The sequence below is a fragment of the Stylophora pistillata genome, chromosome 8 (assembly GCF_964205215.1).
Source record: "Stylophora pistillata chromosome 8, jaStyPist1.2, whole genome shotgun sequence".
Taxonomy (NCBI): domain Eukaryota; kingdom Metazoa; phylum Cnidaria; class Anthozoa; order Scleractinia; family Pocilloporidae; genus Stylophora; species Stylophora pistillata.
This window is the reverse complement of record NC_142526.1, coordinates 14285103-14308151: the sequence shown is the minus strand read 5'-3', so window position 1 is coordinate 14308151 and position 23049 is coordinate 14285103. Positions and strand designations below refer to the sequence as shown.

Here is a 23049-nt window from a genome sequence, read left to right as displayed (position 1 = left end):
CGGGTTTTTAGTGGTTTTTCGTATCTGACGTAGGACAGGCTCTTTGTAGAACTCTTCAGTTTCAGTAAATACATCGGCAGTGTATTGCAGATTGTATTGCCTGTATTAGGATGCCGTATACAAGACCGGGTGACTAAACTCTCGTCTGAGTGTAGTCAGAAATATTGTATTAATGAACTCAAAGTCTAACCAAATTTGTCCTTTGTTGGGTGTTTTGTTTTGTTTTGTCGTGCTTTCGCAACTTACTTGTAAATCAATTTATTTTCAACTTTCTTCACTCAATTTCGACTTTTTGCACTCAATTTTTAACTTTCTTCTCTGTTTGGGATTTATAGACTTGTTCTCAGCCATTGAGCATGCTGATAATTTTGCATTTGTATCATTATCGTCTGGCATTACTGACTGATGACTTTAAATCGAACTCCCGCTGGGCGCTCATGCGATTTTCAATTCACGCCGATAAATTCAAACCAAATTACACGCCAATCAGTTAAGTTACTGTCACTCTTTTCAGCACACCCATAACCACTGCTTCGGAAAGTTATCGTAGGTTCGAATCTGGGAAAGGGCGGTACTGACGGTGCTTAAATTGTATAAACTTATTTTAAAACACCGGCTTTTTTGCATCACATGCCCAGAGCATTACCCGAAAATTTCAGCGCATCCGTGTCACAGTCTCAGCGTTTGCATGAAATACCGCATTTGCTGAATACCTCAACTTCAACCAAAACGTTTTCCTCTTTTACCAATTTTACGCTGACCCATCATCGTGAAGTAGCAATTTATATGATCACTGGAGACATTTGATCAGGGGTTTTGCATGGCAGCCATGTTGCATGGCAGGAACAATGAAAATATTTTGCATAAGAAAGAAAATTTTTTCTCATGGAAAAAATAAGCTATTGTTACTGCCATGCAACATGGCTGCTGTGCAAAACCTCTATATTGAGCTGTGATTGGTTAAATTTATTTGAGTAACCTGAGCGAATATCTTTATAACTAAGTAAGTGGCAAAGCCGATAAGCGTGAAAGTTCTGTCACAAGGTAGGAAAATGGATGGAGAAGTGGAGGAGAATGTACCTGTTTTCCTATCATTCAGCAAACTTGGCGTAAAGATTGGCGATCGTAACATTCTTCAAAATGTGAGCGGGAAAATTCGTCCAGGGGAAATGTTGGCCGTGATGGGCCCTAGTGGTAAGGGATTGCGATCTCATTACGAGTTGGTTTTAGCGTTGTAAAAAGTAACACGAATGTATATATCTACCAATGGATGCTTATGTATGTGACTCGTGACTGAGTGCATCGTAACCAGTAGGTATTTTCACAGTTATCGTTATTTTTCATTCTGAGTCGATTTACCTCTGAGTCAGCAGTTTACAATGTACATTGTTGTGAGCTAATTTTGCTCCTGTGTTTTCGTTTTTGTCGAAAGATTCATTTTAAAGTAGTAGTAAATCTCTTGGAATTTATTACTCGTGGATGAGAAATTGTTGAGTCAACTGGTTGTGAGGAGACCATGTTTTGACTAGCCTTAGATAATGGAGAGTGTTACGTAATGTGGGGCGAAGAGAGGTCGACTAATTCTACCGTCAGTGTCAAGCCCTGGGGTTGACTCAGAATGCAGAGGATTAGGTGGCCACGGGAAGTTGACTCCGCATGATATTTTTCGTCTATGAGGTGGCGGGGGGGGGGGGGGGGGAAGGGGTGGAGTTTTATTACTCATGTGCTGTCCTTGTGTCGAAAGGTTGACATGGCCGCCATTTTGAAAGATTAAGAAAATTTGGAATAAGTAGTTTGCCATCCAAAAGCCACAACTCAGTGAAGGAGTGATATTTCTGATAGAGGACAAATCAAGTCGATTTTACCTTAATTCTTGTCAAAGATGGTGGAATTTTTGAGAATGTTTTTATTTGGACTAAGTGCAACATCATGAATATGTATGATTGAAGTGATTCAGTTACTCAGTGCAGATTTCTGTTTTGCTGGGTCCAAAATTTCAAATCTCCATATTTCTCCTGAAGTAGCAGAAGCTGGAACTCTGAACTCTCTGATAAAATATTCCTGTACACATTTATTTCTCCATCATCTCTACACAGAAAGTCCCCTATACTTTTTACGTGAAGCATGATTGGTTGGTTCTTTTACTTACGAATTGTGATTTGACTTTTTTTATTATTTGTGGGTCATGATTGAAGATAATAAGATGTTTTCATGTCCATGTGAAGGAGTTTTTTTTATTTAAATGTGACCCATGAATCAAGAGCTGGATTAAATGCAATTTGTAAACCAATCAATTTTGTTTTACGTGATGACAGACCACTAATAAACAAGACATCAGGTCATCTTTTGTTGCATGTGACTTGTCAAGATTAGAAAAAGTAAAAATATTTATTCTAAAATATTTAGCCTCAAATTTCACATGAATGTGAAAGAGTTTTGGACATTATTCATGATGGGTGAAAAGGCCAAATATTTTTACATAACTGAGTTTTGCAAAGGGGTATGGGGGACCCTCTGAAAGAGCATTTGGTCCTTAAAAGAGCATTTAATTTGGTCCTTGAATTAATTGATTCATCTCCTTTCACCCTCTGAGTGCGAGGGCCATAAGCTTAATTAAGGCTGCAAATTCTCTAACTTATTCTCTATTATATAATTACTTCTGCAGGTTCCGGAAAAACAACACTGCTGAATACTCTAGCTGGAAGATTGCCTCCTGATGAGGGTGAAATTCTTCTGAATGGGAAGAAACTTGACCGCAAACTCAAAAGGAAAATTTGTTATGTCTTACAAGATGATATTTTCTTTGCAAACCTCACCCTACGAGAAACTCTAACAGTAAGAATGATTTAGACAACAATTTTTTTTTCTATGTGACATTACTAGGCTCATGAAGCTACCCTGTTCCTATGAATTTGGATGATTTGCTTGTATTGTAATTGATAAACTTAATTTAATGTGTTATTCCTTCTCAGTTTTCTGCAATGCTCCGTCTGCCGGATACCATGTCAAAGGTGCAAAAAATGAATAAGGTATATTATCTCAGTTAGTTGAGTACATAAATTCTTCATCTTTACTCTAGCTCTCATTCCACTATTTGTCCTTATAATTCTCTCTTTGATTAGAAACTGGTAGGTCCTTCAATATGAATAAGGAGTGTTGCTTATTATAAACATGTCTCCGCAACTGATCCTTTGAAGGTTTTGTTTCTTAGTTTTAATGGCCTTTTTTTAAATATGTGAACCTCTTCTAAATTGCAGGTAGAAGAAATAGTTGACAACTTAGATATCAGAAAGTGTTTGGATACGAGTAAGAAAATGTTACCTTTTTCTCTGAATTGATCTTAAATTCACTGCAGTTTTCCAACAAATAGCTTCATGAACCATTGAAACAATGTACATTAAATTTTGTAGTCACTGTGGTAGAAAATTTATCCTAAATGTATTTATATATATGTATATATATATTTATATATCCCGCTCAGGGCAAATTTTCTTTTCAAACATTTATTCTATTTAAGTATGATTATTTGGGGTGTACAGGGTCAGGGTTTCCCTCGTATACAGAATTTGTTTAATTGAAATTAGCCTGTATCCGTAATTGGATTCTCCTTTGTCATCCGCTAAGTTAACTTCGGTCGTGTATCTTTAATAGATCCTTAGTTGGGTTTTCATATGGGGTTATAGGCTTCCCCTACCCTGTCACCTTGAAAATTAAGTTTCCCGGGAGACCACGTCTCTGACCACGTCAATCACATCTTCAATTGCCGTGTTGCCAGCATGGTTGTCCTGAAAGTAGTGTAGTGGTCATCACACCTGACTAGTAACAGGGGGACGTGGGTTCATATCCCGCTGAGGGCAAATTTTCTTTTCAAACACTTATTCTATTTAAGTATGTATATATATATAGATATCTCTTTGGCATACAAAGCTCTGCTTTCATGTCCAAATTGAGCACTGTGGGATGTCATCACCGCTAGCATTGTGCATGGCTCACTAGGCTCTTCTAGTTTGAGCACTCTGGCATGGCTTAGACAATACCACAAGTGTGGGATCGTTTGGGGATCCATATTGGTTCTCCCCCATCCTAGCATCAGCACTGCACTGACGAAGCTCAGAAGGCCAAAACAGTACTGTCTGCATGCAGTTATATATATATATCTGACCTCAAGTCTTTTGCAATTGGTTTAAACTATTTTCAGAGATTGGAAGCCCTTTTGAAAGAGGACTGTCTGGAGGTATGCAACATAAAATGTCTTTCTAAATCAGTTGTATGTTGTAAGCAGTTCAGATGAAATACAACTAATGGAAATCTTAAGAACAGTGCAATTCATTTTAGTCTGGCCTGGATGTTGCCCCTTGGACATTCAGGCACAAAGGCATTTTCCATATGTTTGGTGACTGTCCAAATTAGGTCAAGCTTTAGGTCTTTTGTGCAAGGAATTAATTTTTTGTATTATCTGTTAAGTGCCCAAAGTGCAGTAACAATTACCTGTATTCACAAACAGAGGACCAATGATTTGCATACAGTTGAACTTGTATAAAGGGCACCCTATTAAGTGGTCAGTGGTAATTTAAGTCCTGAATTTTTTTCCACTAATCACTGTGACTTTCACCTCTATTGAGTGGTCACCTCTATGAATTAAAGCAGTCATGGTCACCCGACAGAGTTCGAGTGAACTTTTTGTATAATGTCCTCAACCAGTATAATGAATGGTCACTTGAAGTGGGACCACTCAAATAAAACTAAGAATAATCTTTCATTCAAGTAATTTTCAATCCATATTTCTTTCCCAAAATCAAAATTAGTAGTATATTTGAGCAAGATTCTGCACATTAAGTGCACAGTTATGGCATATCGGGGTATTTTGTTTTGTTTCTTTAATAATACCTCTAATCTGTGGAACCTGTATTAAGCGGTGAACTTTTAGCAGTCACCCCACCATTCCCCATGAGTGACCGCATAATACAGGTTTAACTGTAGTTGTTTGTTATGCCTAATTGCTGAGAAATGGTATTGAGAGTACTTAAAAACCAAGGTATTCAAATTGTTGGATAAAATTTTTTCAATCTGTAGAAGAATGAGCATCTTGAGCAGCACATACATCCCTCTAAAAAAAGAAACCTTTAATTAACTCCAGAGTGGATTATCGATTCTACCTCATTTGATAGTCCATGCTACAGCTTCAGGAAGTAATATTTCAGTGTATGGGAGTGCATGCAGTGATAAAATTTTCCAGAATAACAGTTTTACCCTCATTAGTTAACATTTCCATACTTCCTTCCAGGTGAGAAAAAGAGAGCAAACATTGGCTGTGAGCTCATAACAAATCCTTCCTTGGTCTTTCTTGATGTGAGTTCTTTTGAATTTGATACAATTTTGACTAAATATTTTCATAAAAAGGTCATTGATTTCTCAATTAAGATAATAACAAATTCTAATGTATATTTTGTCAGGAACCGACATCCGGGTTGGACTCTAGCAATGCTTTGAACCTTGTCAAGACTCTGAAGAGCTTTGCAGCAAGAGAAAAGAAGACAGTGGTAACCACCATTCACCAGCCATCAAGCCAGATCTTTTACATGTTTGACAAGGTTTTATTGTTGTGTGGAGGACAGGTGAGACTTTGAGAGTGCAGTGGCTCACAGTTTTTGCTTCTGAATCAGTAAAATTCACCTAAATTCATTTGCAAGTTTGTGTTAATTGTTTGCACCTACATGTATTAACTTTTTTTTATTCAGTATAATACACTATTATTATTGGAATAGCTACACAGTGAAAATTGTTAATTAAAAACTTGTGAAGATCCTTCAAATTGCATTTAATATGAATCTTTATGGATTATAGCTCAGACAATCCAAGTTATAAACATCTTAATTTGTGTATGAAGGTTGACAAACTTCACCAAAGGTCTTTGGTATTAACCAAATTGTCTGTCATGTAAGCTGCAGCTCACAATTAGAAAAACAGGCTCTGTCCCCAATCCCTCTGTGAACTATGTTGACTGTGTAGGTATGATATAAGAATTTGTATCCAAGCAAATCAGTGTGTTCTTTGATAGACAAATGAAGAGTCAATTAGAAGGTTGGGATTGGTATAGTTTTATTCACTTTAGACAAAATCCAAAGATACATTATACATTTATTTAAACTTTCTTTTACATTTTTACACTTTTACACTTACTTTTATTTAAACTTTCTTTTACAATTAAACTTATCAGGAGGGTTTCTGGTACAGTTGTTAATTAAATGTAGCATATTCTTATAAACATGCAGCATGAATTAAGAGGTATCTAGGAGCTAAAAAAGAAGTATTTAGCATTTTCTTCTTCATGCTCCACACACTTGGTTTTTTTGTTTTGTTTTGTTTTAATAACAGGTAGCATACTATGGTAAAGCAAACAGGGTTCTTGATTTCTTTGAGAGTATTGGTTTGTTTTGTGATGCACACTTTAACCCAGCTGATTTTATATGTAAGTACGGTATATCTGTAATCGTGCATATCAATTTTATGTTTAAGCTATTTTGAATTCATATTTTCATCCTGGATAATCAACTGCTTTCTGTTTTCCACCAGTGGAAAAGGTGACTGAGGGAGAGAAAGTACAAGAAATGATTGTCCAAGGCTGGGCAGAAAGGTTGGTCAAGCTGCATTTGAAGGGTTCTCCTTGATGTTACAGCTTTATTTTCAAACAATGATGTAGAAGAGATTCTACAACAGAAAATACAAGCTAGAATTACTAGAACAACAAGTATAGCTGTAAATAACAGTAACATACTTATAAATTAAGTAATGGTAGGCTTATTCTCCTGTGAATTGTTCATAAAGTAGATAAAATAATAAACATTTACTTTAGGAAGCATGGCTGTTCGATCACAGTTTTTCCCTCGTCCCCGGTACTCGGTCAGCAGTATACTGGTCAGTGGTCTACATAGGGTCACAAAACTCTTCAGCATTAATACAAGAAACATATCTAACAACAGTTTCTTTTGCCTTGACAGTAGTTTATTTTGCATTTGAATGCTGTGCACAATGTTGTTATAATTGAAATAGTCACATTGACCTAAAGGTAAAAGTAACAATTATTTTTATCTGTAACTTCAGACAGAAAAGACATCTGAAAAACTCAAGAATGTCCAATGAGTATAGTCCAGGAAGAACTGATGCCTCAAGTCCTACTCCAGAGCACAATGACAAGGATGAGGCAGATGATATTATTGCAATTATAAGCTGCGAAAGTTCTGAAAAATCACTTGATCAAGAAAATGTGATGGCTGTAAGTAATACTCATCAGAAAGATGGGCAACCAACTGCAATTGAAGGATTACCAAACACAGAGGACAGGTCTGGCCAAGTTAGTCTAGATATGGTGCATGATAATTCTGTAGTCCTTGAAATAGAAAATGATGCAAGTTCTGGAGGGGTTCTATATGGAGATGTGAGTGCACAGAGGTCACAGGTTGTTAACCAAGATGTACTGAAGGATTCTCTAAGGCTGAAAAAAGAAAATAAAACAGCAAATGGACATGTACCATCAGTTACTGATGAAATATGTGTAGAGGTTTCAGAGGGGATTGAGAGTTCAAATCTTTTGGCTTCAAGTCCCAAACCATCGTTATCTAAGACCCTTTGGAGAAGTGTGAGAGGTTCATTCACTAAATCTTCTGATCCTCTCCCACAAGTCCACGCTTTAGCTCGGGTATCCTCAGCAGATTTCCATGTGTCTGTTGTCACATATACGCGAAGTACCTCACATGATTATTCCAAAATAGATATCGATGATCATGATGATGATGAAGATTATTCATCACCATACTCTGATATTTCCACATCTTGGCCTACAAGTTTTTGGACACAATTCACAGTTCTCGTGCAAAGAACTTTTAAGCAGTCCAAGCCTGATATTCTCTCCAAACTGAATTTCACACAGGTAAGTACATCCCTTTGATTCTTAAGGGTAAAAGCAAAACAATGTACCTAAAGCCTATCAAGGCAATAAGATTTCTTTTCAATGGAGCAGAGGTACAAGGGTGTGGGGAATGTAAAGAGAAAATTGGTGACTACTCCTACTTCTCTAGTTTAGCACTTGCACTTTGTGCTTGCCTTTGACATGAATTATCTCACCAGTTACAAAGCTAATAGATGAATCGTTATTTTAGATAAAGAAGATTTTCTCTGCAGAATGTAGTAGCCCGCAAACAAGCCTCTGCTGGTTTTGAAACCAAAAAAAAGGCATTGTAAAATGAAGCAGTTGGCCAAGCTAACTGCTTCCCTTGCTGAAAACTTTCATTTTGCTTTCAAAATTTTGTTTTTCTACCCATGTAGGAGTGAAAACATACCACAGGCTGGGACTTGTCTATTTGTGTTGTTTGTGTACTCTCTCTTACCAAGTTCTAAAATAATTCCAATTTTTTGAAGGTGTTGAACATGTCATTTTATAACCCTATTTTTAGCATATACTTCTTGCTTTCGTAATTGCCCTGATTTGGTTCCAGCGTCCTTACGAAGAGCAGAGTATTGAAGACAGATACTCACTGGTATGTTAATGTTGTTGTTATACGGTTGTCATTCATTGCCTAATCTAGGAAAGTTTTTTAATTCGATCTTATAGGAAAATATCTGGTGGATGTATTGATTCAGACAAGTGCATCTTTTTTTTTTCATTTTTTGGCAGCTATTTTTTTGCGTTGTCTACTGGAACTTCACTTCCCTCTTCAGTTCACTGATGTCATGTGAGTTTGTAGTTATTATGTATCGTGTTTTTTTTTTTTTTTTTTCATAATTCTGGATTATTTCAAAATTAATTCCTCTATATTGTTAATGGACAATAATTGTTGTTGACTTTTTTTAATTCTCTTTGAGACTGTTCCCTGTTATTTATTTATTTTTCTTGGCTAACCTGCAGTTCCCAATGAAAGAACTGTCGTGAGAAAAGAACGCGCAGCTGGTTATTACAGACTGTCTGCCTACTATTTAGCCAAGTCGTTGAGTGAATTACCACTGATCTTATGTTACCCGACTCTGTTCATGATCATTGTGTATTGGATGGCAGGACTGAACAGGAGCGAGGCTTTCGTTGGTACGCTCTCTGTGGTTTTGTTAACAGCCATCACGGGGCAGGTGAGAAGTGAGATCATGAGAGGTATATCTACCAAACAGGTATCTACCAAACAGGTAGGGCCCCTTGGATTAGTCTGCATGTACGTTCAAGTTCAGGCTCCAGCCCAGTCTATACAGGTTTATCTGTCACACTATCTGGCGGAATTGTTTGGCAGTTTAAAAAATTACAGAAGGTTACCTGCAACCCATCTAGATGAAGTAATAGCAATACTTCTCATCAATCTGTAGCTTGGGAAATGAGGATACACCTCTGCAGTATAAGGCTCCCACCTCGTATAATACCTTTTGTTGTTAATGCTTCAGTGGGTTACACGTAGCTTTCATGTCTTACTCTCTGTACTTCTCTTAGTCATGCGCATTGTTATCTCATTGGCAGTTAAAGGTAAAGTTTAGTCTTCACTACGATCCTCTGAAAATCACAGCGTGAAATAAATGCCTTAATAGAAAATATTACAATGAATCATCGCAAGTTCTCTTTCAATCGTCTATTTTAATTTATTTCCTGTCTTCCTCTCTCTCATTTTTTTTTAATGATTCCGTAAAGTTAATACCGCTGTGCCGTTCAGTCTGTAGGTTTGTGTATCGGTGCTACAGTTATGGAATTCAAGAAGTCAATAGTGGTTGCTGCTGTTTATGGCCTAAGTTGTATGTTGCTGGGCGGATTTTATCAGAAAAACATACCTTGGTGGCTATCTTGGGTCCAGTACATGGCCTACATAGCTTATTCGTATGATGCGACCCTTAGCATTGAATTCAGTAATTCTCCCACATTTAGGTGAGTCCTTTCTCATGGTTACCGTAATGGGCTAAATGTTTTTTTTTTAATCTAAAAAAAACTCTTTGTTACCTTGTGTAGTTGCCAAGGGGAAGACTCATCGTATGCTGGTTGCAGGAACAATGGGACTGCTATAGAGGGCAGAGAAATTTTAGAAAAACTGAACGTGTCTAGAGGTGTTGGCGAGAATGCTGGCGCGCTTTTGGTGTTTATAGTGATTTTCAGGATTTTGACTTATCTTTCACTGCGCTACCTTCACAAGCCGAAGTGATGAGAGAGTATGTGAGTGTGATTTTGTGAGCCGTCTGGTCAATCTGTGGTTACTTCCTGCCGCCTCATTGAAGCTGAAGATGCCTCACAAGACTAGATTTTTGGGAACGTGCATTAACAGAAAAGTGGAGTTATTGAATGAGCTTCCCGTTATTTTATATAATTATTTTTCATCTTTATCATCTTAAACCTTTAAACATCATTGTCACTCGAATCTTAAGAAAAATAGAGGAAAAAAAAAAGGAAAGGAAAGAAAACATGCTAGGATTGCAGTAGGAGGTTGATCGTCAGAGAGCTTAAACACCAGACGTTCTTGACAACACGAACGGCAGAGAAGCCGCGTAAGACTGGATCGAGGCCTTCGTTCTTGGCGAAAAATAGGAAGATTAAGCAGTCGACGTTCTTCAGACACGGACTTCTACCCATGTTAACATGTCTTTGCTAAAAGATGCTAGAGATATGACCTTAATGAGCAAGGGAATAAGTTTCTTTACCCCACTCTCTTGACAGAATGAATAATTCGTCAATTTATTAGGCGACTTGAAATTTACCACTTCATAGTTGTGTAAACAATGCGAACAAACGAGCGAGCATGAAGTTTTCAGTGCATGATCTGGATGCCTAGAGGACCATTTCTCTTTTTCTAAATTCGTTAACCACAGCGAGATTTGTTATTCTTATGTTTGTAGTCGGTTGCTCAAAACCTAGCATAGATGCATACGATATACAATGTGCAGTTACAAAATACAACCGATGCAGAAAGACAATCATCTATCTCATTTTGCACTTTGTTATTGTATCTAAATGTCGCTTAAGTGTCTTAATTCTAAATTATCGCTCAAAGTAATTTGTGATAAGCTTAAACCCGGTTTAAAAAAATCTTAGTTCTGCATTTGATGATTCAAATTGACATGAAATCAAATGACTTAACTCACCCAGACTTGGCGAGAGAATTGTCTGCCATTGTCGAATCCCGTTTAATCTATCGATTAAGCAAAAACCACTTTACGCGCTACGAAAACGTTTTTTAATCACTTAATGAAAAGCAGAAGAGCTTTTTATGGTTTTGAGTCAATAACTTATCTCCTATAAACAAAATAACAGCATATTTTTGTGGCGTCCTACCTTCAACCTGAAAAGTGGCGTTCTGGCGTCTGCGACGTGACCACGCGAACGTCACGACATGCGCAGTATGTACATAGTTCCTCTAATGACTTCCGGTAGGCGTTCGTGACCTTAAGAACGTCTGGTGCTTAAGCTCTCTATTGAGTATTTGTATCAGCACTACTAGAAAAGCATGGAAAAAGTAACTATTCTGATATTCGCAAATTTTTTGTTGGTCAGAGGTCTTGTGTTTCGCATGGCGATCATTGTTTTTTTTTTTTAGCAACGTGATGTTTAATTAGTTGAGGGAATCACTCCTTTGTGTGGGAATTCAACAAAGTTTTTATTGTTGTAGTTATTTTTGTCGTATTATTGTCGAATTGGGAAAATAGTAACTTGGACTTAGTAACCAAGCTTCTGACAACGGTGACCTGGAATGGACATTTATTCGTTCTATTTGACTACTACAAATTACCAATTTGGCTGACTTTAAGCAATAAATATTTTTCTGATATATAATATATGTTCAGAGATGTGCCTTGGTAGTCACCACAAATTGTCGTCTTAAATGTCAATAGATTATATATCGCTTGTAGCTTAGTATTTGAGTAAAATTAGTTTTCGTTTTTTTTAAGGAAACAGACTCCAGTCTATGTTTCCATAACGCATGTGCTCTTTTGAAACCTCATCTTTCTGTTTGGTTTCAAAGTCATCGACTTTTTCCAATCCCCATCCTTCTCGCAAGACATTGCAGGCTGATATAAGGGCACCCTCGATCCAGCCCCTCAGCGGGTGATAAGCCTCGCCAACCAAAAACAGATCCTGCCTCGAGAAGGGACGTTTGGCCCAGTCGAAGACTTCAAACGATGTAACATGAGTTCCTGCCCGCTGGTGGTGCCTGAAATGGACGACTTGGTTTAAGGTCAAAGTAAACCATCGAGAAAAAAGAAGTTTTTGAAAGGTCTGTAGCTAGGAAATCGAACTCGTTTGATTAGGAAAAGAATGCTAGATTGATATGTTACGTTAATAAAGCAGTAATAGAGAGATTTAGCTCCACGATTACATGAAACGTCAGACGCGTCAGCTTGCCCTTTTACTTTTCACGTAAAATAGCGAGAACCTTGCTGCTTTAGCTTCGCGTGAGCACACGTCACTTTGGAATGGACTGGAAGCCGTCTCACGCGTTACCGTGAGTTCTTCCAACTGTCTTTTGAGGAGGAGTGCAACATTTGGACTATTAACAACATAAAATTTCATCTACCCTTATATGACTTACAGGATATAGTTTTGCTGTACTTTTTTTCGGCAATTAACATCCACGCTGCGTGAGAAAAAGGAAAGAAACAAACGCGAAACGGCTTACCTTCGCGTAGAAACGACAAAGCACAACCGGCAAATGAAAAATGGCGGGAAATTGTGTCCATGTAGTCACTCTCGCTGTTCACGTTTCACGTAAACGCGGTGCTAAATCTTTCTAATTTCACATTCCTTTGATAATTACTGATTTTATGTCACTAAATGATGATCATCATTTCAACAGCAACATAGAAACATCTGTTTTATTGTGACATCACCTCATTGATTACCATGGATTAAAAAAATAATAAGAGTAGTGACTATCATGGAGGTCGGACGTGTCTTACTGTCGTCCGTATTTCTTCTATATTTTTCACTTCCTTTACTGTTTTCTATAACAGTCACTGAGTCGCAGTATACAGTAAGTTTTTCTCGGTGTCCTAGGACATTTTGGGACGAATTTAAGTCAAATTTGAACAAATTGAACCTGGATTTGCTACCGGTCCCGGTGCGTGCAGGCGGCCATTTTGTTCCTTTACTTCGCAAGAAATTCTTTAAGGTAAGATTGGCATACTCCGCGAATTACACAGCATCCTTTAACCCAGTGGAGGTCACCTTGGTACGAAGTGGTGATATTCATCCCCAGCCAGGTCCGGAAAAACAGTCTAGTTCACGTCAAAAACGTCACATCATCTTGGCCTATTTAAACGCCCGTTCTATCAAGAACAGAAACCACTTCACTCTTATCAAGGACGTCGTCCTAGCTAAAAAGTTTGATATCCTGTGTGTCAGTGAGTCTTGCTTGGACAGCTCCATATCTGATATTGAGCTTGATATTCCTGGCTATGGTATTTATCGCCTCGACCGTACTAACAAACTCGGAGGTGGCGTTTGCACCTTCGTAAAACAAAACCTGAAAGTAGAATGTTTGCAACATCTATCACGTATTGCAAGCTCAGGCCTTCCCCAACTGTGGCTAAGAATCCAAGCTGGTAATTGCAGATCTTTCCTTATATGTACAGTCTATAGGCCTCCGTCAGCACTTGATTGCTTTGACAATGAGTTATGTGATGCCCTAATTTCCGCGATGCCGATGAACAAGCCTGTTTACATCTTGGGTGACCTAAACTGCAATTTGTTAAACTTTGATCCTGCTTCTCAAGCCCTCGTTAATTTCTGTACGTCCTTTAATTTATCTCAGTTGATAAGACAACCTACAAGAGTCGCGGAGTCGTCTGCAACCTTGATTGATGTTATTATGACCTCACATGAAAACTCAATAATTGACACAAAAGTTATGCCTTCTTCCATCAGCGACCACGATTTAATCTATACCGTTCTTAAAATAAAAAGGCAACGTCCTAAGCCAGTACATATTACGACAAGGAGTTTTAAGAACTACCAGCAGAGTGCTTTTCTCCGGGATATTTCAATGGTTCCTTGGTGCATCGTCGATTGCTTTGATGATATTGACGATAGCCTCTACGCTTTCAACACACTATTCAAATGAAGTCCTAGACAAACATGCACCAATCAAAAAAGTTAAGATTCGAGGCAGACCCATTCCTTACATAACTGATGAGATCAGAGAGCTCATGAAATCTGGGGACCGGTGGCGAAAGATAGCAAGAAGAACAAATAATCCCGATGCGTGGGCTGCTTATAGAAACCTCAGGAATGATATTAAGAGAGAAATAAGATCAGCTGAGCGCGTTTACGCGCGGACCAGATTACGAGCAACCCTAATAATTCAAGCCAGTTGTGGAAGATTATTCGATCGTTTATTCCAAGGAAGTCTGCCAGTGAGGGATCATTTAGCAAAGATAACAGGACCGTTGCAAATGATTTTAATCGGTTCTTTACGTCTGTTGGCCGAGTTGCTGATGACAAGATTAGTTCCCTTGCTAATGAATGCAATTTCGACCTTTCTGCACCTGCGCTTGATCCAGGAATTTCTCCTGTGACTGATCAATTCAATTTTAAGCACGTAGATTGTGACGAAGTTGCTCAGATTGTCAGGTCAATGCCAGCTAATAAGTCCTCTGGGATAGACAGCATTCCTGTGCGTGTAATCAAAGATAGCCTCCCTGCTATTCTCTCGGTGATTACATCGTTAATTAACGCCTCTTTCTCTCGTGGAAAATATCCTCGATCTTGGAAATTAGCTGTCGTGTCGCCTATTCCGAGAGAAGGTAATCACGAAGAACCTAACAATAATAGGCCTATTTCTCTGCTGCCCATTCTTTCGAAAGTATGCGAAAGGGCTGCGCTTAATCAAATTATCTCTCCTCGAAGTTTCTAACACGTGGTGAGACAAGTGGTCGCTCGACCAGAAGCTGCCAACTTCTGCATATACCCTTATATAGAACTAAATCTGGACATAGGACTGTCTTTTAACGTTCAGTAAGTCTATAGAACAGTTTAGATAATACCCTCAAACTCTTCAATTCTTCTTGTGATTTTAAGCGTAAACTTAGAGCCAAATTACTTGCTGCTTTCCTTTCTCATCGCTCTTAGTTGTAATTTTGGCGAACATTTATTAACATATTAGCTTAATTTTCCCATTAAACATTTTAGTATTGTAATTTTGTGATTTTAGATCATTGTCACCGAAAAATCCTCATAAGGGAGTGTCAATAAAGTTTGTATTGTATTGTATTGTATTTATTCATCATCAGCTGATCTAGAGAAGTCCTTTTTACGTTGCAATAAACACAAGGGTCGAGCAGGAAACTTTTGGGACTTTGTTAATTTTAAATCCCACTTATTCAGGGTCAAAAGAAAGGTTCCTGTCTCTTTATGTAAGGGTGGTTTAGAATAAGGACCTACTTTGCACCTCTGCTTCTGAAGTCAACGATGTAACCAATGTTTTACCACTTCACGAATACATGAATGTTGTCTTTCTTCAGAATCATTGCTAGTAAATATAACTGTCGGTTACTTATGCTCTCAGTTTAGAGCGATATGCACATATCAACTCAATTTACAGTTATACGGTACTTACATAAATCCTTCTTCCCAATATTTGTACACCGATTCCAGAGGAGTTGGAATGTCTACACCAGGGAAGAGTCGTCTAAGTGCCCTGTGCATCTCTTTGTCCACATAATCCTTAGACGAACTCTTTAATAACTCTCCCCATTTTACAGCACAGCGAAGCTTGGCGTAACTCATTTGAAGCACCGCCTCGCCATTGGAACCGCGTGATCTAAAGAAGGTGATTCGTTACTGTTCACTATAAAATTACAAAGCTGTTTAAAGTTGTTTCAAATGACGGATGAACAAAACTAAGTTGGAATTCAGTGCTGTTTCTGTGATGTCAGAAACTGGAAGTTTTGAATAAATGTTGGTTTGATCCTGCCCAAGAGCGACATTTCCAACCATGAATTACGAAAATCAGCGGAGATGGCTGAATTTACATGATTTTATAATAACCCATCAAACACAACTTTTTCGAAGTCTAATAAATAATAACAATAATAATAAATAATAATAAACAGTTTAACGTGGAGAAACACTTAGCTAGAAGCTAGTTTACAGGTTTTCCACGAAACAACTTAAACAAATAATTCAAATTGAAAATAACGTCGTTAAGAATCCCAACTGGCCGAAGGCAAACCAGTTGGCTATATTACATTACAAGTATGGCCGAGGATCTGAAACTCGGGGCTACCGTGAAACAAATCCAAGTAGTGGCCAGGGCGGAACTTGAACCCGGGAGCGGCGGATTGCAAGTCCGACACGCTGACCACTCGACCATGCTGCCTTCTTCTAAACCTTCGTCTAAATCACTTACGGTTCGGCAATGCTAGCGGGTACTTACTTGAAAGGAAATGTTCTTCCCAAACAATCACTGTTTGACAACATTTCTTGTTCATCCGCTAGGTAACGTCGTCCAGTACTGTTTCTTTGCCACCAGGCGTCCTTGAAAACTGCAAAGCCTTTAAACGCCACCCCAAATCCAATTGAATCAAATATAGCATCCCTTTTAATCCTTTCAATCACTGAGCCCTGTAATCGTTTCATGGGACTGACAGGAATGGCAAGAACCAGTTTGTTCGCAATCACAGTGTATTTCGTTGTTATCAGTTTGAATTGTTTGCCTTGGTACTTGTCGATGCTCTTGACTTCTTGGTTATCATACAGTTTTGCTCCATGTTGAGCCGCAGACACCTTTAATGCTTGCGTTATTGTAGATAGTCCGTTTACTAATCTGATATGGTTAGGTATCGTGCTATTGGTCATTGCATATGCTTTTTCAACTTCAAACAATGTGTTGGCGTTTCTTTGTCGGGCATAGTCTGGTTGTTTACCTGTCCAGTGATTGAGTAACTCCAACCCTTCCGGCGTCAAGTACTCAGACAAAAAGTCAGGTAAGCTTTCGAACTTTCTCGTTTCTTTCCGTTGACGAGCGAGATGATGCTGCATATCTGTGATATCAAACCAACGGTCAAGTGTGGGGAATGATCTCTGTTTAAACGACCGACTATCGGTGGTAAAGGTCCCTCGGGCTTCTAGACTATCGCGAGTGAGTTTCGGAAAGCGAATGGTGGATATGTTGAACCGTTGTAGTACACTCCTAACGGCAACGAAAGAAAGAAATAGAGAGGGAGGTATTCATATCAATACACTCCAGCCTCGGTTTTAACAAGAGGCAAGAATTCATTCTGGTAACGATGCAATAATTAGTCATGACCATTTTTCCGTTAGGGTAGTGCAGTACTGAATAAAGTTATCTTTATTCGCTTTCCAGAGTACTTCTTGAGAATATCTAGTGACAACATGTAGGAGAGGTCAGTTCTGTTTCTAATCAAAACATTGTTACCGCAAGTGAACTGTGCATCAGGAAGGTGGAGTTTTTAACGCAATTTAGTTAGTGGAAGTGTTATTGTGTTACCGAGAATATGAAAGCGTTTTAAGAGACAGCCACAAACGCTTAGATTGTACAGATCGTAACGATGAGTGTACAAAAAAGTAAGATTTTACGGGAAATCCTTTGTTACTTTTTACGAAGCTTCAAGTACAAGGCACTACATGTAATTACAAATTTTTATTGACAATTTTTAAATCTTTTAAGATTTCAAAATTAAAGTTTTCTGTAACGTATCCTCAACTCACCGAGTTACTGAATGCCCAATGTTCAAACGCCACGCGCCGAGACCTAAAAAAAAAGTTCTCTTTAAAACCTCGAGAAAATACTACTCGCTTGCACATTTCACCTTTATTCCACTTTCCATCCATACTTGGACATTTCGTCTTTCAGTTTCGTTCTACATGTAACCTTTACCGGCCGACAGCTGAAGAAAACAAAACAACTTCCAACTTCGAAGACCATCTTGCTAACTTATTGTCGCGTAACTAGTTGTATTTCTTGTAATCTCTACTGATGGTTATTGCGAGGTACAAACCTCAGCCTTATTAGGACATCAAGGAAGCTAAAGAAGTCACTGATTGTTTCGCTCCGACGAAGGCCTAACGCTCGAAACGTCAGCTTTTATAATCGTAACGGTGGCCAGTTTACCATTTCAACTTTGTTGATATATTCAAATTATTTCGTTACCCCCACCGACGCAGCCCCAAACAGTATCTTTAGAAACTATCAGTCTTTACTGATTGTTTTAGTTTGGCTTATTGTTCTACTTTATCTCGCATTCTTTGCTGCTGGGTTCCCTGTTTTTGTGTTTTCCCACCCTTTTTGACACATGGCATCATCACATGACCTCAGTCGCCTAAGAATGTTTCGTTTTTTGTTATGTTTGGGGAGGCATATTCACTCGATTAACGAGGTCCGATGAGCAGATAGAAAACCAATAAAGACGAATTTTGGTCGTTAAAGTTTGGTCGTTACATTCTTGCTTTTGCATTCTTGTCAGTTATTAGCTTGTCTTACACCTCAGTTAGTGGCTCAACGCTCTACTCCCTCTTTTAAAATCGATGATGGCTCTGCATTGAGAACCGAAAGATTGCGTTAAATTCTCCATTAGTTGGAAGGTTTTTAACGTGGTTATCCCAGTCTAGTTACTTTTACATGAATTGTTCACTTTGCTTCTACGGAAGTTCTTATTTCACGGCTACCGAGACCTCGGTTGCCTTGACTGTTACTTTGATAACTGGGATAGACAGTTTCCTTAAATCGATACCAACACAACAACCTTGTTTATGGAGCGACTTGAGTTTTTCCATAAAAGGTCAGATAATCGTATTGAGTTTTTCAAGTAACGAAAAGCAAAGTTCGCAACGCTACTGACTAGACTTCAGTTATGTTACATAACGGCCTCTTCAGCAAAGTCTTGAAGGGTCCGTTGTATTAACTGGAGCCTAGTTCTGAATAAAGCTCTAAAGCAAACTGATTTCCCTGCGTGTGTTCTTACCAACTGGAATGCTAGGTGCACTGTGGAATCTGTGATCGCGTATTCGCCCACCAAATCGATTATCTCTTTCAAACAAGCAGACGTTGGTCTCTTTCTGAAGCCTAACCAAAGTTTCTGCTACATACAAACCAGAAATGCCGCCACCAACGATTGCCACACCACATGATATTCTTACTGTCTGTTTACCTGTTTCAAACCGCAAATGGAAGTCAAACCTTTTGAACTGCTGATCAGGCCTTTGGGCTCTTAAGGTCATAGCGTCTCCCATATTGAGAGAAATACGGTAAAAAAAAAAAAAAAAAAAAAAAAAAAACTGAATATGAAGAAACACCAGAGTGACCCGCAAGATCATAAAAGGTCAAAACTTCCGTAACTTGCAGGTTTCGGACGCGAAGAAGCCAAGTAGCACCTGTTCAGACCTACTTGTCGCCTCGGGGTGATCTACATTTTCAGTGCGGAACCACGTAATTAGTGAATTTTCAGATCCAGAATAAAGAAAGGCTCTCAAGTTCCGGTTTCTTTTGCCTCTGGCTGCCAGAATTAAGTCGGCTAATTGGGATTGCAGCTGTTCAAACACGTTCAAAAACCTTAACTTTGCCTCACCGTGTGTTTCCAGTTTTCATTTACTGGAGATAACTATTTAAATCGACAAATAAAATGAAAATGAACCAGGCAAGGTAAATATCTTCCGAACGAAAAATTTTTATTTGAGGCTCATTTAGTGATCGTTTCCATGTAAGAACAGGTCACGCACGTCAAAGTGAGAACTCCAACAAATATTATTTAACAAAATTGGTTGAAACTCTTAATATTATTTTGAGGAGCTGCCGATTGAGACTGATAAACGTGAGAAACACAAGTTGGCCGTAACCTTTTATTTCTGAGAAATGCACTTAAAATAGAGGTACTGACTATAACTGGCCAACCCCAAAAAGGATATACCCACATACTGTCTAATGTGATTCAACCAGCTAAAAACTTTTAAGGAATATCTTACTGACCTTTCCTATTTTCAAGTGTCCGCCTCGCCGTGGTATTCTCACTTTCCTTTGAGGACCGAGGACCGAGAAACGATATCAAAAAAATAGTAATCAGTATTAGTGTGACAATGGCAGCCACTAGCTTAAGCTTGAGCGCATGGTAATGCCAATCGCGATTTTGACCAAGTTTATCTGTCCTTGAACGTTCCATACAAAAATCTTACTTAAATGCGAGACAAAAGTAGATCTTTCAGGGAGGACGAGGTTTGAATTACCTTGAGGAATTTCTTGTTCGAATTGTGAATTACGTATTTCTGCAAAATGATACGATATACGATATGCGTGCATTGCCCGAGGGAATTATTAGAAGCTATAGTTAATGTTCTTTTTTTTCTCTCTTCTTCCTAAGTGGCAAGTTTCAAACAGGAACCGCCTTAAGGAGGCTCGAAAGGGTTTTTTTGACCGCGGGGAGAATGGATTTCAAGATACACGCAAGCTTAGTACTCGCGAGAGAAATAAGCGATGGCGCGCGCGATCAGATCCGCGGCCGAGTTGTAAACAAACATGGCCGCCATGAGCGTTTCAAAATTGCCGGGTACCTCTAGCTCTATTGTTTCCAGCGGAAGTGGTTATTTGAGAAACAAAAATGGAAAGTTTACTTCTTGAAAGCAGGTAGGAAAATGTTCGGATGGCAGGGTTCTTGCCGAAAGTGGTCAAAAAATTTTCATTTAACAAGCTAAAGGAGGATGGTGAAGTCGACACCCCATCAATAAAGTCGTGTCGAGTGCATTCGGTAGGTCTAACTTTGTTCCGCGAGAAATTTAAGTGGATACCTCTGAGTGCTACGATTTGTTTCGCATTGTATTTGACTCACAATAAAATGAAATGACCGAGAACTTTCCTAAACAACTCACTGGAAAATGAAAAGGAAAATGAAATCATTGTTGGATCCAGGATTGTAAACATTGACAGTTTTATGAACAGAAATGGAGAAGTGGAAATGTTGCTATAAAAATAAACATAGTTTTCAGTAAACAAAGGATCGTAAAAATGTAGATGAGACTTTAAATTAATTCTAATTCAACAACAGACGGTAAAAGTAAAATAAAATATTCATCTTAAATTTGTGAGAAAGATTGTTGATATTTCCCTCGATAAACTGTAAATTACAACTACGCAAAGGCAAACTCGCATTTGTTAAGAAAGGATTGCAAAATTTGTTTTGTTTTCCATTTAAAATGGAATGATGAAAGTTCACGGTTATAGCAGTGGCAAAGAGAAAAAAAAGAAAATGAAGCCAAGTCTTGTTCATACCTCTAGTACCTCGCAAATTAAAGAAATTCGCGAAATCTTCGACGACCAACAAATTACTGACGTTTACGAAACCCCAATTTCCACTGAGTTTGTCGCTCGTGACAATCTGGAAGACGTTAAAGCAAATTCTTTTCACTAAAAATTATTTTCACTCCTCCACTTCAAATTGCACTTGAACAATAATTATATCGGTCAATCATGGTAAATGCATGTACATCGCTGAATGAGGCCTTCGATCAAGCCATCTTCTCGGAACAACGACAAGATACCATCCAGACGTTCGATAGAAAGCTTCATCTTTCGACAAACATGGTCCAGAAGCTGGCAGATGCTTGTTTGTCTCATGTTACACGACAATCTGTGTACGAGAAACTCAACATTACCGGCCTCAATGGAGTACTGGCATTGGCGCCATCTGCAAAATCAACTTGTCATCATATATCGAACTCCGCTGGAGAATTCTCTCCGGAGTTCATTTCCAACTGTCGTAACAGTAAGCAGTCTGAGTCTCAAATGATGACTTATTTTTCAGGAAGGTGTAAAATTACAAAACAATGTGAATCCATCTTCAGGATGAACGATTTTTTCCGCTCTGAGGGCATCCATCGATTAATCGCGCGGACACGAACTCGTCCTCGCGAAAATGAGCCTGTGAGTCAGCGGTATAGTTAAAAACGCGTGACCGGATATAAAAGTGTAAGCTAGAATTGCAAAAACCGGAAATAAACCATGCTAAGTTGATGAACTAATATCTCGAAAATTAGTTCGGTGACCTACCCTGATTTTTTGTATACAAATTATTTACATCATTACGCATTTCTAAAGAAAATTTGAAAAAAATTTATCTAGTGGAAATTTTTTTACATTTTAAAACAGCATTTTCCTAAATAATTCAAGTTCTATTGGGTAGTTTTTTTTTATATCACGTACACAGGTAGAGAATGTGATGACGTTTAAGAAATTTAAAAAAAAAAATTAGGTCACCGACTTGGTTTTTGAGATATCTTTCAAAAACTGAGTTTTAGAGGGTCTTTTAGCACTACTGTACTGTTGCCATGGCAACAGATAATGCTAGACGAACCCCCTTAAAAGATTGCCCTAACATAGTGTTATGCATATGTCGAGTTATTATCCTGATGATAAGTTTGACAGTCCTGATATCTTTTACTGATTGGCGCTTGCTGTTAATTGTTGAAAACTCTTTCGAGCCTCCTTAAGAGCGGCCGTCCGTAAATATCGCCCGGAGGTGTGCAATATGAAAAAATCGAAAATCCCAAACCTTTGCCAGAATATAGGTCTGGATGAACAATTTCTAGAAAAAATACTTTGAGTTCAATTGCATTTTTATTTTTCGCGAACGGCGGCAAAATCGGCTTTGTGGCTCTCACGTCAGCTTTACGAGGTTTAGACAACCATTATTTAAACGTCGCTTGAAAATAAACAAAACAGTAAATGTGACCAAATGTTTTCCTAATGGAAAGAACACGTATTTACAAACAGTCTGAAGTGTTCTTTGTTCGATTCCGTTGCAATCTAAACTTTTGGGGAATTTCTGGTTTTTTCCAATATTTCACTCATTTTGGCGGACAAAAAAATTTCAAAATTGAGAGGGTAAAATCGCACCTTGGTACATGGCATGGGGTTATATCAAGTTAATCCAGCGAAAGAACAAGGTTTCTTCTTCAAATAACTCCAATAAAATTTTTGGGCTACCCAAACTACGAAATTTTAGGACCCCAAACAAAAGTGACTCAGAGGTCAAAACGCACCATTCCTTGTCACGCAATTGGAAGTGAAAAATCATCAGTGCGCACGTTGAAAA

The 23049-nt window shown here is 38.3% G+C and overlaps 2 protein-coding genes and 1 long non-coding RNA gene across 4 annotated transcripts; 1 reads left to right on the top strand and 2 right to left on the bottom strand.

Moving 5' to 3' along the window:
- The first annotated feature begins 982 nt into the window (after positions 1-982).
- LOC111335734 (uncharacterized) lies at positions 983-11785 on the top strand. 2 transcript variants are annotated; one of them, XM_022941723.2, is made up of 15 exons: positions 983-1194; positions 2666-2835; positions 2973-3029; positions 3258-3306; positions 4199-4234; positions 5285-5349; positions 5454-5615; positions 6376-6469; positions 6574-6634; positions 7102-7927; positions 8451-8534; positions 8672-8729; positions 8903-9156; positions 9684-9892; positions 9974-11785. In XM_022941723.2, exons 1-15 carry the CDS (start codon positions 1053-1055, stop codon positions 10161-10163), a joined length of 2457 nt encoding a protein of 818 aa, XP_022797458.2. In that variant the 5' UTR covers positions 983-1052; the 3' UTR covers positions 10164-11785. The 2 variants fall into 2 exon arrangements, with proteins under 2 accessions (XP_022797458.2, XP_088585433.1); XM_088729307.1 differs by having other exon boundaries at positions 985-1194; positions 8903-9117.
- Positions 11533-20124, bottom strand: LOC111335735 (achacin). Its single transcript, XM_088731450.1, has 6 exons — positions 19935-20124; positions 18934-19119; positions 17681-17723; positions 16386-17141; positions 15567-15770; positions 11533-12164 (listed from the first exon to the last, which is right to left on the bottom strand). The coding sequence occupies exons 1-6, from the start codon at positions 20122-20124 to the stop codon at positions 11897-11899; spliced, it is 1647 nt and encodes a 548-aa protein (XP_088587576.1). The 3' UTR covers positions 11533-11896.
- Positions 20125-20834: 710 nt separating this feature from the next.
- On the bottom strand, positions 20835-22439 carry LOC148725145 (uncharacterized). The gene is made up of 2 exons (XR_015990275.1): positions 21611-22439; positions 20835-21333 (listed from the first exon to the last, which is right to left on the bottom strand). It is a non-coding gene; the product is annotated as an uncharacterized LOC148725145 (long non-coding RNA).
- Positions 22440-23049: the final 610 nt, after the last annotated feature.